The sequence below is a fragment of the Haliotis rufescens genome, unplaced genomic scaffold, assembly GCF_023055435.1.
Source record: "Haliotis rufescens isolate VD_foot unplaced genomic scaffold, xgHalRufe1.0.p SCAF_12, whole genome shotgun sequence".
Lineage (NCBI taxonomy): Eukaryota > Metazoa > Mollusca > Gastropoda > Lepetellida > Haliotidae > Haliotis > Haliotis rufescens.
The window spans coordinates 13,393,960-13,411,141 of record NW_025963802.1 but is presented as its reverse complement, the minus strand read 5'-3'; the positions used below and the strand labels follow the sequence as shown (position 1 = coordinate 13,411,141).

Here is a 17,182-nt window from a genome sequence, read left to right as displayed (position 1 = left end):
ACCAGATGTGTGGTATTTGTTTCACAATGAGTACTTTATGACATTTTTGATTATCCAAACTGGATGAATTATTCATTTTCGATAATTCCAGCTTACGTTCATTTGTATGATTTGCCTAGTTAAGTCATCCGAAATGCAAAATACATCCTTTGTAGAAATGTTGTAAGCCTTATGACACTGATTGTATAAAAAATCACATAACGGGACATAAAAACGTGTAACTTTTGCCTGAAATAAAATGATAATAACTGTCTGAAAACATAATCAATATTATTGAAATTGTGAAGATTGTATCAAGATATTTCTGGTTTAGCTTTTGTCGTGATAGAATCTTCCTATAACCATTTTCTTTCGTCCAAGTTGTTCAGTCTCGAGACAGTTATAGATTTTACACTATGCTTCACTTTGATATGTGACAAATGTTGAATTGAGCAGGGAATGATATTCTTCAAATCAATTCCAGGATTAAAGCATGGGCTATGGTGTGCTCAGTGCCCTGAAATCAACGGCTAATATGTTTTTCTAATGTGCATTATATTTGGCACTTGAACAAGTGATTGTACCCGTGAGTGGCACTCATCCTCATGCCTCCCATCTTTCTCTATCGCCGTCCCGATCTGGAGGAACACCGTCCGCTTGTGGAATATCAGCAAGCAGCTTAGGCAAGCCAATATCAGGCGCTCACATCACATTTAAACTCTATGCATAGCAGGAACATTATGGCCACAATCCCAAGCCTGTTTTTTTACAGATGAGTCTTAACACGTTTTTCTCTGTTTCAGGAGATGAAAGTTAACTGGGCAACTTCTCCAAGTAGCCAGCCCAAGCAGGACACAAGCAGTAAGTTATCTCCCCTTACCAATGGCTATTACCAATGGCTCTTCTGGCTGCAAATGGCACTCACAATTTATGGGCAATTCCACGACAACCCACACATGGGGCTTCTGTTAGGAGGGACCAAAAAGGAAAATTCAAGCAATAATTAACTTTGACCTGTCATATGTCTGTTGCTATTGGCATCAGCTATTTAGCCATTTAGTTCCGAGGACTTCCTGCCAAGGATGCTTTTTTCTGTGTTAGTTTCAGCATCATTGTTCCTGTAAAATCTGCAATGTTTTTGATACAGATTTATCATTGCTTGACCTTTAACATGTGAGATTGTGTGTTTCTGTCTCTAGAAATCAGACACTCACAGAGTGAGAGTTTCAATCACGATTCATACAGAAAGACAATCAGTGAGATCTTCTGAAATTTCGGTGTTATTTTTGCATATTAATTTCAATATTTGGTTTGATTGTAATTAAAAATCTAACTGTCAGTTTATTTTTAGTTTATAAATAGAAGAAAACAAAAGGGAAACATTTAGTCGGACACAAAACTTCATATCTCATTAGTACGAACTGAAAATACTTCTTGTTATGTTGATAAGAAAGGCTTGAAAATGCTCAGGGTAATTGCACACTGGAGAGTGTTGCTTTTTCATGAAAACATGCTAAATTCAAAGCTTGCTACTTTGGATATGTGTAGGATCTGGTTCTTGAATGAATTGACACATAAGGACAAGAAAAACGGCTGTTAGGAAATAGCTGATTCTGACGGCCCAAAGCTGTTCTCAGTGGACCTCTTTTCATACATAAATTACAACACTGTACTTCACCAGTATAATAGAACTTAACTTGTTTACAAGATGTTTTATGGCTGGAAGAGGATATTATTATTCATACTGTTTGGGAAATTCAGAAAATCCAATTTACACTTGTTTCAATGTTTGAAATGGTTGTGAGCACCAGTGCTCAAGGTTTCCATGGAAACCTTAAATTTTGTGACACTTTTTGGGTAATTTTCTTATGATATATTAATAATTTTAAATAGTTTCTCAATATTAAAACCTGTTGTTGCTATGGAAGCTAAATGAGTGTCTCCAAGTTGTGCAATGTGTTAATGGTTAAGTATTGATTATAAAATGTTGCAGGTTTGATCCAATTCCTTTCATGTTGCTTATATTAGATCATGTATAAGGCCATGAAAAAGAGTGAAATGTTTCTGTCAGTTTATTTTGCTTTTTTTTCTTCTTCAGTAGGCAGTGGAGCATATAAACTCGAACAATTAAAACATATGCCTGTCAACAATAGCAGTATTTGTTTTGGCAAGGGAAATATGTACCTACATCAATGAAATCTTGATATAATTTTTTTATTTATTTCTTTGGAAAAAACAGGTATTAAAATGTTTTATATGACCAACATGATGAGAAACATTCATGAATTTTCATGGCCTCACTGCTGTCATATTTCTGTGTCTTACATATATATATATATAACTTATATCTGTGTTTAGTTTGTTTGACATGTCTTGTAAGTGTACATCTACATGATACTAACATATGTTCATCCAAAATCTAACATGTTTCTCGTCAGCTTTGTGTAACTAACTGAAAACGGTTTTTTAACTTTGTCTGTGTCCTGACAATTTCTTGGTCGAGGTTCACATGTCCTGTGTTTTGTTTGAAGGACAATGTAAAATATATGTTTCCTGTGATGTGAAAACATCAACATCTATTTCCCGAGATAACACCTGATGTTCCAGCGTGTATCAGGCGACTGTCCTCGTGCAGGAAACAATATTTGAAAGCACGATCTGGCTTCAACTGCAGCAGTCAGTCTTTCATGATTTAATTTTCTGAAGAGCTTCAAGGTGTATTTCATCAAGTCTTATTGGTCAGCGTATCCCATTATTCCCAATAACCAATTCTTCAATTGCTGAAATTATTACTTTACATAATGGACGATGCATGACAAAAAAGATACCGCTCACCTTAATTTATTTTCTGAGCTGTTCATAACAGATTTTCTGGTTAAGAGTCTAATTCTGACCAGTCCGTCTCCAAATTCTACACATTTGCCAGCCATATTCCATTATAGGTGCCAATACGTGTCAGAATTCAGGAAGAGAGAGAAACACAATCATTGAATATAATGCTTTCTGTGTTGCTTTGAAGCGTCCTGTTCAGCATTAATTTCAACTTTTTGTCCAACGTTCGGACTTGGCTATGGATAGAAAGATTTTGAAAGCAATCAGTGGCCGACCAAACAGTCATCTGTTGATGGATTGGCGCAATATGTCACTGACATTTAAATCACTTTTCCCTACAAAAAATAGTGATTTCCGAAGATTTTTATCCAACATCCATCATTCTTCTCGGTGAAAAGATATTGGAAAATTTTCACGGCTTTTTTAGCCCGGACTCTGTTAGGCCATGCTTTTCTGTGTCAATTTTAATCCATGTCAACCCTCCTGCATTTCATGGAGGTGTGAATTGAACGGTTCAGTCAGACTAAAATGAATGCCGAATTTTTTCCTGAAGAAAAAGTGGTGTGGACTAGTTGAGCTTATTTGTTTTCTTCTCATTTATTGATTATTCTGGGCATGACTACGACCTCGGAGCTATTCCTTACGATGAGATTTGTAATCCAGGAACACAAGAGTAATCAGAGTTCTATAATTAGCATGCAGCAAGTAAATCTAAAGTGCTGGTTCTATATCTGGCTTTTTTGGACATGGTATTCACTTACCTCGTGTTTCAAGGCCAACGCTTCGGAATCTCTCTGGCTTTGTTCCGATGATGGTCATAAAGAGGTATATACGTATACTGGACATTTCATGGTCTACTTCCCCGAACATTCATATTGATAGCTCTTGGTCTGAAAATGACTATTTCTGTGGCATTCAATCTCAACTGACTTTCTTTGAGTGTATGTATTCATAGTATTGATGTCTATGGAGTTCCATGCATATCATTTTGTTCCAAAAGGGCCATTTTTGTGTCATTTGAATGCAACAGAATATATTTGTCATAATCTGCTTCTTAAGTGAAGTGATTACCATGATTCCATAAATGACATGGAATTGGGTGAAGTTCTGACACAGATTGGTGCAACCTGTCCATATATCTCCACATCTACTTTATCATACCAAGTCTTTATAGCCAACTTGAGGCTTGAGTGGCCGAAGGTCCGAGAGGTCTAAGTTGCCCCAAGTCACTGTTCAGAGTTGCTTCCCTTAGCTGTGCTGGAATTTGCTGCCAGTAGGTTTTATTCCCAAATTTGGCCTGATGAAGATTTTTTTTCTGTGTAATTTCACACTCTAGCACTGAGGTTTCACAGGTATACATTACGTAGGCATTCCTCCTACAATGCATTGCCACACACTGTTCAAATCAGAGTTAATGCTTCTAACTTCTACAATGATTCGGTGGCTGCACAATGGTGAAGGTAATGATGGAGGGTCCTCAATAGAAAAGTATTTTCTGGCATCCACTTCCTCATTCTAAGCTGTTTGTATGAATCGCATTCAACACAAACAACCCATAGTCCAAAGTTTGAACCATAACACTGTTTATGTTTATTGATTTTCGGTGTTACAGTATTTAATGTTTTTGAAATGTCAACCTAAGGTGAGGGAGTTCATTGGTTTACTGGTTCTCATGAATCCCCAAAATCTAAAATCAGAACAAATTAAATTTGGTAGACGCTCCGTGACTTGTGCTTTTTATTCTGCTGAAAGGGTTTTAGGTAGCCATGTGGTTGTAGCATCGTCAAGCTGAAGGCTCAGGTTTGATTCCCAACATTGTACAATGTGTGATGCCGTTGCTGGGGTCCCCTGTGATGATATTGCTGGGATATTGCTGAAAGCAGCAAAAAACCTAACTCACTCAGTCGACATTCTGCTGAATGCAAAAAAGTTAATATGAAGTCCTATAAATGTTCTTCATAGTTGATCATACTGTTTTTTCTTTCACATTAAAATGCCACACGGTTGAGTGGAAACGAACCAGTATGTTGAATTCTCTGTAGATTGCTCTATTGTATGGTGTAATGATTACATCTCGTTAGTATTTAATAAATTAGGCTTGGAAAAACATGGGGAAAGTAGACAACAGCTGGGAGCTATTGCCTTGGTTGGATGTTAATTGAATGTCCATCTCATTAGCCCTCGTCAGGAGTCTCAGCAGGAAGTATTGCAGGAGCTGGAACTCAGTGCTGTTACATGCCAATAGTAATTGAACACAACCGTAGCCACAGACAAAAACATACCAATACTCACAGGCTTATTGTATTACAATGACCCCCGTGTCCAGCATCATTTGACTGATTTAATAATTTATACCATGCTGGTAGAACGGACTAGTATTGCCTAGAATGGGAATTTATGACTATCCACAGGATGAGGTGTTCTGGCCCACCTCAGTATAGTGACTGGAGTAAGTGTGTGGTAATGTAATGAAGTCATACTAACTAATATTGCTTTCTGGAAAGAGACTGTGCACAATAGAGGATTTAGGGACTTAACTTGAAGTGTAAATCCACATTCTCCGACACTGACTCCAAAGTCCCAGTCAGTGTTTCAGGATCAATGTTTAATTTTGATCCATTACATGTGGTCTGTTTTGGTGAGCAAGATGTTTTCAAAGGCAAGCATTTCAGGTTAGTGGTTAAGGCACTGCTCAAATATGATGATAATGACTTTCTAGAATAGGAGAGTCCACAAACCAATCTCAAGTCAGTCTCAGAAGCAGAAGAAAATGGAGTAAGGTTCCATATGGATTTCAAACAATAATGAATAAAAACTAACCCTATGGCATGCTATCGTCTCCTCACAGACCCCAGTTGTCAATGAGTCATGAGACACCTGCTTATTTGAACATTTGAACCATGTGTCAACAAAAACATAGAAATTAAGGCCTGGAACCTAGATCAGTTTCTCATGCTTTCAGCCCAACAACTAGCTGTTGTTTTTTCCTGCCCTAAGAAAACTCAAGCTTGGTCAACAAGTGTCGACAGGGTAGTAATTTTGAAGGTACAACCCTTAATTTGGTTGTGTCACTGTTGCCTGTGGCTGCTTCCCTGCAGGAGGGCATTGTAGAACTAGTCTAGGAGATTGATTGTGCCCCCAGACTGCCAAGAACTATTACTATGCTTTCTTGTAGCATGTTCCATGCTCAGGTTGTTACTATAATGATGAATTGCATCTTAGGCCATGATCTCTTTCTAATGAAGTTAAGGAAATTGCCCGCCAATGCCTCACAGAGGCTGTTTTTTCCCCAGGAGCGGGAGTCCTGGATTCTTTTATTTCAATTAGATTTTTTCCACGCTGGCAAGTAATCTTTTCCATTTATCTGTATTGTCGCGGACAGGAAGAAACCTCAATGGAGTTGGCCTTATTCAAGCAGATTGTCTGGAAAATTAAATCTTTTCAATTCATTTCCTCATCATTTCAATCTTTTTTTTTTGTTAATGGATTCAATTTGACACTTGTCAGAAATTCTGCACTATTTCTACTTACTTAGTTCCTTATGTGTTACGAGATTAGGGATAAGGAGTTAATTGGTAAGTTGTTCTTGAACACCCGTTTTCAAATTACCTCAAAGGTGTTATTATAAGTGTTTGGGAGGAAAAAAGGGCATTGGTCTTGTTCCCTGTAATCCTTGCTCTGTGACTATCCTAACCTCAAGTTTGACATGGAGTTAGGAGGCGGGATAGTCTAGTGGTTAAAACATTCGCTTGTCACTCCGGAGACCTTGGGTTCAATTCCCCACATGGGTACAATCTGTGAAGCCCAAATCTGTGTCGCCCCTGGTGATATTGCTTGAATATTTCTAAAAGTGGCATAAAACCATATTCACTCATTTTAACCTAGAGTTAAGATAGTCGCATCATTAGGAGTGCCAGAGGCCAGAGTCCAGGTCCATAGTTGAAATGCAGAGATGTGCGCTACTTGAATCTTTAGAGCTCAGTTTCATGGCAACATTAAAGTGTTTTCATGGTCCTCTAGCATAACAACCATCAATTTCATTATTCCTGCCCTTGTTTGAATTAGTGACATGATTAGAAAACACATCAATAGAGATAAGAGTGATTTATTTTATGGTCTCCCTTTAGTTTCTTATGACCAAAGCTTAACGTAATGAATTGCATGTTGTTGACATAAGGATAAAGGAGGCATTAAGAAACCTATCTCATGGGTTCAGTTGGATCTCTCATCATGGGACGTTTTTGAGGATAACATATTGCTTCAAATCATATGGGCAACGTGCATGCTAAACGCTTCATCTTTGTCACCCTGCACGAAAGGTTGCCTCATTTGTACAGTGCCTGAACTTCAGTTCCGGAACTTTGTGTCTTTTCCCAAACTGGCAATTTCCATAAAAGACCTGTTTCATAATTTAATCCCCTGTGCTGCATGAAGCCCAATGGAAGAAATATAAGCAGCAGGTGAAATTAAAAAACGAATTCATGTCAGAGTTTTATCTCAGCCCGGACAAGTTTACGAGTACCCAGAGAAGGACAAAAAATTCCGAAGTGTGGCCATTTGTAAGGCTTGCCTCCAGAGAGTCTATCATTTGCAGGAGGTTTCGACATCTCTCTACAACAAAGACGTTGGGGCTGGCAAGTCTTTTGTTGGTTGGAATCTGTTCAGAGCTGTTACAGGGGAAAGGACATTTTGTGCAAGGCAGCTTTCATGGGTTGTTTAGTATGTCATGAGTTCCCTTCTCGGTGGCTATCCTATCACCACTCTTCCAATCCATTGATTTGTTGTCACAAGTAGCGCTTTAATTCCTACATTCTCACCACAAATTATTGAAGCCGGATGTAAATTGTATTTTGGTGAATTACAAGGCTGATTTGTTAGTTCTAACAGTTTATGTTGCTTGATTTCTGTTGAATTAAATTACTGTTTATTATGGAACTATCATTGAGGTTATGTGTCAAAACCTGGCAAGTAATTTAATATGAATGGTAAATATTTTTATCATATCGGTGTGTTGTAGATTTGCGTGGGTTTGAATGAATAGGGTCTCCTCCTGACTGACAAGTTTACTGGAAATCTTCAACCCAAATGTATTTTATGACTAGACAAGAAAGTACAGAAGAAGTATTGAGCCGTTCAATTTCATTTCTTTTGTATTTTCTGAAAGGAAAGGCGTACATAGCTACAGTACGATATTCAACTGGCTTTTCTCAAGTGTATTTCAAATTAGATTCTGTCTTGCATCCTGTTCTTTCCACAAACTCAGCCATGAATGCATCCTGGAAGGTTCAAAGGATATTTTTTGCAATGTAATCAGATTTTCATTGTCAATGGTCAGCAGAATGTGTAGGCCTTGTGTCCAGTTAGGTCAAATCTTGGCGTGTCTGGCCAAGGACCTGATGAGCTGAGGTGTCTTGGTTGGTATTCCACGCATCTCCAGCGTAATTAGGCTCAGTGTCACCCGCCACCTGGTGGTGGCTCCCTGCATGCACATTGGAGCGGGGCTGTGTCTCACGAGACGGTTCTGTCATTCCGCCAGTTAGAATTGTTGCTATACACAGGACTCATTTTCATCTTGGAGACTTGACCTTTTGAAATCTGTCTTTTAAGACATAGTTACGCCTTATTACAGTTTGCGTTCAGACGTTTCTCGCCGGAAAAGTAGGATCATCAACAGCTGAATCCTCCGAGCTGTTTCAAGTCTGTGAAGCTGGGAGAATAATATACTCATTATGTCCTATAGCACTTTACAGTTAGACCGAAGGCTCTTGAGGAGTCCTCCAACAGGTCATTACATCATTATAACTCCAGAGTTGCCACCCAAACTTAGGTGCTGCATTTATCATCTTAAAATTGTCACCTTGCATATCATTAGGTGCTGCATTTATCATCTTAAAATTGTCACTTTGCATATTATAAGGTGCTACATTTATCTTAAAATTGTCACCTTGCATATCATTAGGTGCTGCATTTATCATCTTAAAATTGTCACCTTTCATATCGTCAGGTGCTGAATTTATCTTAAAAATGTCACCTTTCATATCGTCAGGTGCTGAATTTATCTTAAAATTGTCACCTTGCATATCGTCAGGTGCTGCATTTATCTTAAAAATGTCACCTTGCATAGATGCTGCATTTACCTTCTTAAAATGATCACATATCATTTTATATTACAGTGACTGATTAATTGTTCCTTAGATATCTGTAGGGTACAATGGCAGTAGTAGTTCAATCCAACTTGTCCACGGCTCAATTTGAACCAGTGTGTATTTTTAACATAATTCAAGTTTTTGAGAAAACAGTTTGCCCTTCCAGGTAAGCCATGACTAACGCTGTGGAGAGGTGGCACTGTTGGTTATTCTCTGTATTGTTATCCCTTTGTTGGATCAGACTAGTGGTTGGGGGTTCGAATCCCAGTTGAACTGCTTGGCAATGCCACATCTTACTCTCCATCTTTTAACATCAGTGGACTCTTGAATATCCGGGATTGAATAGGTCTTCAGCAACCCATGATTGTCATAAAAGGGGATTATGCTTGTTGTAAGAGGTGACTAACGGGATCGGGTGGTCAGACTCGCTGACTTGGTTGATGCATGTCATGGTATCACAATTGCGTAGATTGATATTCATGATGTCAATCACTGGATTGTCTGGTCCAGGCACGATTATTTACTGACCCTCTTCATATGTCTTGAATATGGCTGAGTGTGGCATTTAGCAACAAACAAGATAATTTAGCATCAGTGAATTGTTTTTCTTAGCGATAAAATTTGAATATTTGAATATTGATGCCAGTGTTCAAAATTAAGCTTGAAAGTGAGGGCTCTTTATCATAACTCTAATGTTAAATATTAACATTATAAGGTCCAGATTCAAATACTTTAAGAGAAGACCACAATGATCCATGACCCCCTTCATCACTGGACTGGGGCGGTCGGGTAGCCTAGTGGTTAAAGCGTTCGCTCGTCATGCCGAAGACCCGGGTTCGATTCCCAACATGGGTACAATGTATGAAGCCCATTTCTGGTGTTCTCCGCCGTGATATTGCTGGAATATTGCTAAAAGCGGTGTAAAACCATACTCACTCACTCACTCACCCCTTCACTCACTCACTCACTCACTCACTCACTCACTCACTCACTCACTCATCACTGGACTGGATAAAAAAACAAACCCACCAAAACTTGTAAGTTTTAAAGTCAGTTGTTAAATTACCTTTAAGTGTACTCTGGTGCATGCTGGCACCATTGTGACGGAACCAGTACGTCATGTGTTTACCGGTGGTCAGACATGTGCTTTGAACATTGTAAGTAGGAAGTAGGTTGTATGTTAACATTGTCTACTTCCAGAAACGGAAGTTTCACGTTTGCGCACTTGGTTCAACCACCGAATGCATTGATTTCCATATCAGCGCTTGTTATTTCTGGCCGGTGGTCCGGACAAGCTGATGAAGCCAGTAGTTTCTTCTCCAGGCTTCATTAATTGATAAAGTTACAACAGATGATACACTTTTCTTTGATGCTGCTTTTAGCACAACTTTGGTATTTTGGAATTTTACATCACAGTTTTGTTTGATGAAGTAAAAATCAGTAGAAAAATCCTCTGCTGTTAGATTAACCAGAGCATCTCATTGTTGTTGGATGGCTGGGAAATCTTTCAGATTGAATGTCATCACTTGGAGGAATATTTTTTTAATTTATTTTACCAATTCTGTTACGGTATTTAAAGAATAATGATTTTCTATCCATGGTTATTGGAAATAATGTTTTTATGGATTTTCAGTGTGTTAAAATATTTGCAATGTTAGTGAGTTGTATTTCTAGATTCTTCAAGACAAAAATTAAAGTGGTATAGTTTATGGCTGAGGAAATTCAATATCTATGGGGTTTTCCCTATCACATATATCTAATGTTTTATAGAAGGAAAATATCAATTGAAATGTTGGCAGACATTAATCATTTTGAAAAAAGGATACAATTGGCTCGCATCCTGATTCACACTTTACTCCAGCGCTACACAGTCTTGTGATTACAAAGATGATTTTGCAAATTCTCACTTTTCAAATCCCAAATTGTGTTTTCCGTCCAAGATCGGAGACACTTGGGAAGTTAAATATAATCTATTACGTGGCAAATATTGACACGTGAAGATTGCCACTGGCGGGGGAAATTCAACAGCTTTGCCATTCGTTCTGATGGCCGATGCATAACTTATCCATTTCGCACCATAGGGAATTTTTCACTATCAAAATTTTCCAGTAGCTGTCAGGATGGGTGTATTGATTGATTGTTAATTATTCATTAATCAGTTTTGGAAATCCCCAGCAAGGTGTTGGCCTGTCGTATTCTGTACTAAGTGAAGAAATAACTGTAGAATTTGGCTACCCCTCGAGAAATGGTTTGTCTTATAAATTATTGCTGAGGCACTCACTCTTTAAGCCTAAGGCAAAGCTAATTAAAGTCAACAAATTGCTCAGAGGTTCATGCTCAAAAAAGTGTTTTTCTAATTTGAATTTCAGAGTAGCCTACGGCACTAAGATTACGAAAATTTCTTGAAAAACATGACAAAGGTGACAATTTTGAAATGAAGAGTAAAGTTTGATTAACACATTCTCAATTTGTTGTGAATTCTATTCAAATCGCTCCAAATCTGCTTTTCCTGATGCTCTGTTTTTATTTCTAAGACGTCTCTTCATTTATACTCCAATCATGTCGACAACTCATTTGATTCCTAAACAGGTTTTAAGACAATTGAAATCCAAAGCCTTTACAATGATCAGTTTGAAGGAGAGTTACCTCCCTTGACTAGAATCGCAATAAACTCTTGTCTTTCAAGAGAGAGCTCCAGGATATTCAAATTCTTTTGAAATTTTCCTTTTTGTCATTATGTGATCAGCACACTTCCTAATTCTGCTGTTAGCAACAGAATTATTGTCACTCTTTTTTAGATTGACCAAAATATTTGCCATGCTAATTTCATGTTAAAAGCTCCTCATTTTTCCAATGGAGTGACTGCATATCAGGCTTATGGCAGTCATTAAGAGGGGATTTCTGGAGGTGATGGTATGTGAGCCAAAGATTGGTCACCAAGCACTCGCAGATATGGTAATCCAGCATGATTACTTGTACCGTTGCATTGTAGGGGTTTTCAGTTCCAAGAATAACCAATAGAGGGAGTAATAAAACCCTTGTCCTCCATACATTACGATTTATCTCTCCCTTGTGGAAAGTAACTTATCTTCAATTATGAGAGTTGGAGAGCAGGCGATTGGACTGGCCTGCCAATACATCCGCGTTAGAAGTGATTTGAAACACAGCCACCATGCAGTCAGCCCTAGCCTTTAGTTGATCACCAATTAGATCTAGTTCTCCTGTAGATTTTATTCTAAGGGTAATCTTTCATCACAGCTTTTCTGAATTCGCGGCAGGCTTTGAGGGTCATAGTCTGATTCAGTTAAGGAATATACAGCTGCATTTAATTCGTAGTGTCTGTTGTAGCTGTGTGTGAATGCTCGTTGTCCTAGCCATTACCCAGGCATTGTATCGCGTGTTTTTCATATCCCCCTAATCCGTAATGTTTGAATGCAATAGGATGAAGCCAGATTGGAGTTTGTTTTATAAGCTTGTCAATAACACCTTTGATCTGTCGTCAATCAATTCTTTCCTGCGAACTCTCTCGTTCAAGTCTATCAGTATTTATAACATTATTACATGTTGTAAAAAAAAATCTGCCTTCTGAAGATTGCTGTTGATTATAGGGTCGAAAATCGTCCAAATTGAATTAACGAGGGAGACAGTCTCATTCCTAGTATGCATCAGAGAAGTCAAACGAACACTTTAAGCAGTTAAAACCCAAGAGGCCTCTAAAGTACTCGTACAGTGGAAACTAGAGTCACACTCTTAGCATAGCTGCAATGTCCGGCCATCAAACCAGCCCAATATTTGGTGACTTGATTTGAAACACTTAAACTTTTAAACGAATATGGTGGAAACTCGTGTTCAACAATTTCAAACTGTTACGCAAGCAGACAATCCAGCTACTAATCTAAATCCAGCTGAGATTTTTTCCCATGTCTTCTTTTTGCAACAAATTACTTAAATTAAATATTGATGCTTGAATTCATCTCTTCATTTCGGTGTAATTTGTAAGATTGATATATTCTTTTCTGCCAAGGGAAGCAACATTCTTGTGTCTGGTTCAAAATGGTGGCCTACTTTTCCCGTCATCATAACTGATTATTTTCAATATTTTCAAAATTAAGAATGAAAATAAAGGGCTCCTTATAACCTTAAGGTTAAAAATTACTATTGCTAAATGGCTGAAATAATGCTGATGCAATGTTTCCTGAAGTTTTTACTCACTCACTGTTGGAAATTACAAATGTTGGGGATCCCATGTTCAAATTAAGATTAAAAACGGCAAGGACGCCAAGATCCTCTTGAGGCCCCTGTCGTTAAACAACAACACATCGTGATATTGCTGGAACATTGCAAAAAGCGACGTAAGACCATGCTCACTCACTCACTCACTCACTTTAACACAGTTATATGAAAGAAGATGTGGCTGATTTGCAGTTAACAGTAGCTGTTGTAAAACAATAGGTGCACTTACTTTGATCAGCAAGTACGAGCACTCGTGTGATGTCAAACCAGACTTGGCAAATAATGGTATAATTTGGTTAACACCCCAGTTATGCTTCATGCAGAGTTTAATTTACTTCTGTGAATGTCAAGTCCAATAATCACAAATTGTTTCTTTATAAGCATTTTGACCACCTCATTATCAACTGCAGTGATCATAGTGGGTGTTGCAACCACGTCAGCAAACAGTTCACCACTGTTTTATTTGGCAGATTACGTTTAAGCTTTAACATCATGTGTAATTGATTGCACTATGCAAGTTCTTAACCTTTTAGAGTCTTAAAGGTGTAAAGGAAAACTGGTGGTTTTGAAATAAATTGAATTAAAAGAAATCTGGAAGAAGTTGCTGGATAAAAGTAGAAATATTTAAGTGTCAAAAATTATCTTCAACGGGAGTTTTGTGAAATCTTTTGTGTATCGGTATTCCTACGGGAGCCGAATGTGATGAGCTTTAAGTGATTTTGCATAAAGCTGATATACACAGAACCTTCTTTAAATGTCTTTCAGTGGAAATACGATTCGGCTACCCTAATTGGGATGTAATTTCAATTTGAATTTTCCGAATATTTTTCTCAAGATTTTTCTTTGTATCACCTAACATCTTGAATGCATTGCTACACCACGTTAAGAAAGTGAGTGATAGTGTTTGAAGAAGCCATGTGTGTAAGTCAGACTTCAAGGACTCTCGACAACATGCTTAAGATTGCCTTGGATCTATCCCCAACATGTAGCTTGGCAGTGATGGGTCTATATTGGTCCAGCTATGTCTGGAATCACGGAGGTTATTCTGTCACCAATAGCTTTCACCTGCGCCTCAACTGATCTTTGTGTCCAAACATTTAGACTGTTTAGTGCCATTAGTGAGTTAATATTGAACAGACAAGGTCGCGATCCTTGCCAAGAGCCAATCTGCTCACGGGCGTTAGATTGATGGGGAGGGAAGCTGGACCAACCAACATATGCAAGTGAGGTACTCTGTGAAGCTGAAGATGCGTTAAATGTCGTCTATAGTTAGTGTGGTCTGAATGTGACAGATTACTTCATAGTAGTCGACAAGGACATTGAACAGTGATACTTTGATGTTTTGTGTGTAAATACAGGATTTAGTTACAGCGTGATATCTTGTGATGCTGGTTTTGTTCTATGTTTTTTTAATGCAGTTTTATTCCAGATAAAGGATCCGCATTGGTTTCTTGAAAGAGAAGGGATGGTGGGGTAGCCTTGTGGTTAAAGCGTTCGCTCGTCACGCCAAAGACCCGGGTTCGATTCCCACATGGATACAATGTGTGAAGCCCATTTCTGGTGTCCCCCGCTGTGATACTGCTGGACAATTGCTAAATGTGGCGTAAAATCATACTCACTCACTCACACTTGAAAGACAGTCATCTCATGACAGAAGATGCACAGTTTCTCTACTTCTGTGCCCATAATATCGGACCATCTGTTATGTTTAAATTGCCCTAATTTGGTTAAACTGTTTACCTACTAATGAAACCAACATTATAATTGAACATCAATTTAATCCATGGTTTGAGTTAACATTGTGGAAATTTGACCTGATGAAAGTGTTATAAACTGCACTCAGTTTATAGATCTGGACACAGGATATACTCCCAACAACTTTTGATGCTGATGAACACTTCCACATGGAGGGAGATACTTGGATCTGTTTTGTCAAATTAACATGGAAACTCAAAAAGGGAATTTTTGTGTTAAATTGTTTTTCTCCGGAAAAAGAATTACAAAACAGTGTTGAAATTTGGGACAGTGTTGTCCTTTGGATGTTCGTGCACTAGTTAGTACTAATTCTGTTGTTTCCACATTTTATTACTTGACTGATGAGGTTCTTTCCTGCATTTCAGAGTGGTTAAGATCAACGTATGGTATGTGTGTCTTACTTATTTCATTAATACTGCCCACCTAATTATGAAAAAAAAAAATGAAAAAAGAAATTCGATATCTACCAGTAGCCAAAACAGGGAGAGAAATTTTTAAAAATGAAAAAAGAAATCAGATATTTACCAGTAGCCAAAACGGGGAGAGAATTTTTTTTTTTTTTTTTTTGTTGGAGTAAGAGAACCAAGTTCTGTTTTGTGATAAGTACAGATTTTGAAAGTGAACTTCATTCCATGAGAGACTTGATACATGGTGGCGCAAACAAATTACAGTCCCAGGACAAGGTGGGTCTGCAAAAGAAGAAATGGATTGTGGGTAACTTTGGGGGACGGGATGGGGGAGGTTTGAAGGGGGGAAGGGACATGTTTGATAGGATGCTGCTTATCCTGATTTGACAATGGTAACGTTCCCTCTGGTAAATGAGAGGGCGTGAGTCAAGGTGTGCGGTTTCCATAATTTGATTTCCTTTCTCTTCCAGAACACTTTCACATATTTGTCGGGGATCTGAGTCCAGATATTGAGGGCCACCAGTTACGTGAAGCTTTCAAAGTATTTGGAGAAATCTCGTAAGTATTTATCCCGGGAGTGGTGTAGACATGAAGGCGGGAAAATGCAATGTGTTCACTTTTCAAAGATTGTTTGCAAACTGAAAAAAACCAAAAGATTCTGAAATGTACACTGGATGTCAAAACTGTTCATCTTTGAATGTTAACCATTGCTACAATCTATTCATACACCTCTTACCCGTGGACCTATGCCTCATTGCAATCTTACCACTACGACTATCGTAAGTCTTATGCTTACGACAGTTGCATGTACTAAGGTAGGATTGTCTTGGGACCCAAGCTTCAGATGGTTTAAGTGGCATATATCCTACTCAACATTTGCTAAGGATCACATCTTTAACTAATGATGACTATCTTGGTCCTTAGAAAATGTAGAGCAGTATAGTCCTACAGGAAAGGTAAGTCTCAATTCATTGATGATATGGTTAGTTTAGTACAGAGATCTGATGTGAGTTCGTGAAGTATCAAAAATATTTCTGTGGTCAATCAGTCTTGAACAGCTGGGTTAATGAGGGCCTTTTTAAATCTTTCATTGATAGGGTAAGTTTGGTGAATAGCTGTCAGGCCTACTAAGACATGCATAGGAAAGAGATAACCTTTATAAGGAGCCTTCGAAATTCATGCTAGCCAAAGACAAAAAATTGTGCTGAGGATGGGTAAAAGTCCACGGTGATAGTCCAGAAAGCATTTTAGGGCTATAATTCTGAGCCAGTTCTCAATGCTGAAGTTTTGCCACAAATTGAAACTGTACAAAACTGATAAAATGTAAACATAGTAATCATTATTTTCTTGTACAAGCAGTACTAGTTACAAAGTCTGAGACTTAAGGTTGACACTAGTCATGGGGACTAGTCTTAAAAATAACCATCAAATTTCTATGGCTGCATAAGGAAAAGTAATGAAGTATATAAACGTCAGCAGGCAGGAATAAAAATAATGGACACATCTTAACTAAGGCTACTACAAATTGATGAATGCCATTTGAAATCTCCATAGTACAATTTGTCCTGTTATTGGGGATTTATTTTGTCAAGAGATTAGTGTAGAAATAGGGACTTAAGTACTTTATTTGCTTAACATTCGCTTCAGAAAACCCATTGGTTTAAAAACATCAATGCAAAGCTAAAAACTAATATGTAACTTTTTTCAGTCATTAACATTCCATCAGTTGACTAGGTAATTTTGCCAAGGACACAAACATTAATTATATGTTCCAAAGCCAGACATTTGAGGAAAGTCCAGTTTACTAATATTTAATTTGAATTGACCTAA

General features: G+C 38.0%; 1 protein-coding gene across 10 annotated transcripts in view; it reads left to right on the top strand.

Moving 5' to 3' along the window:
• LOC124142022 (nucleolysin TIAR-like) overlaps nt 1-17,182 on the top strand; it is a 224,825-nt gene that overhangs the window by 150,030 nt on the left and 57,613 nt on the right. For 7 of the 10 annotated variants that reach the window (XM_046510251.2, XM_046510253.1, XM_046510249.1 and 4 more), the window contains 3 exons: nt 783-840; nt 15,311-15,331; nt 15,823-15,910. In XM_046510251.2, the coding sequence (XP_046366207.1) occupies nt 783-840; nt 15,311-15,331; nt 15,823-15,910 (167 nt within the window). The remainder of the gene's footprint in view (nt 1-782; nt 841-15,310; nt 15,332-15,822; nt 15,911-17,182) is intronic. The other 3 variants (XM_046510252.1, XM_046510258.2, XM_046510256.2) reach the window with 1 other exon arrangement.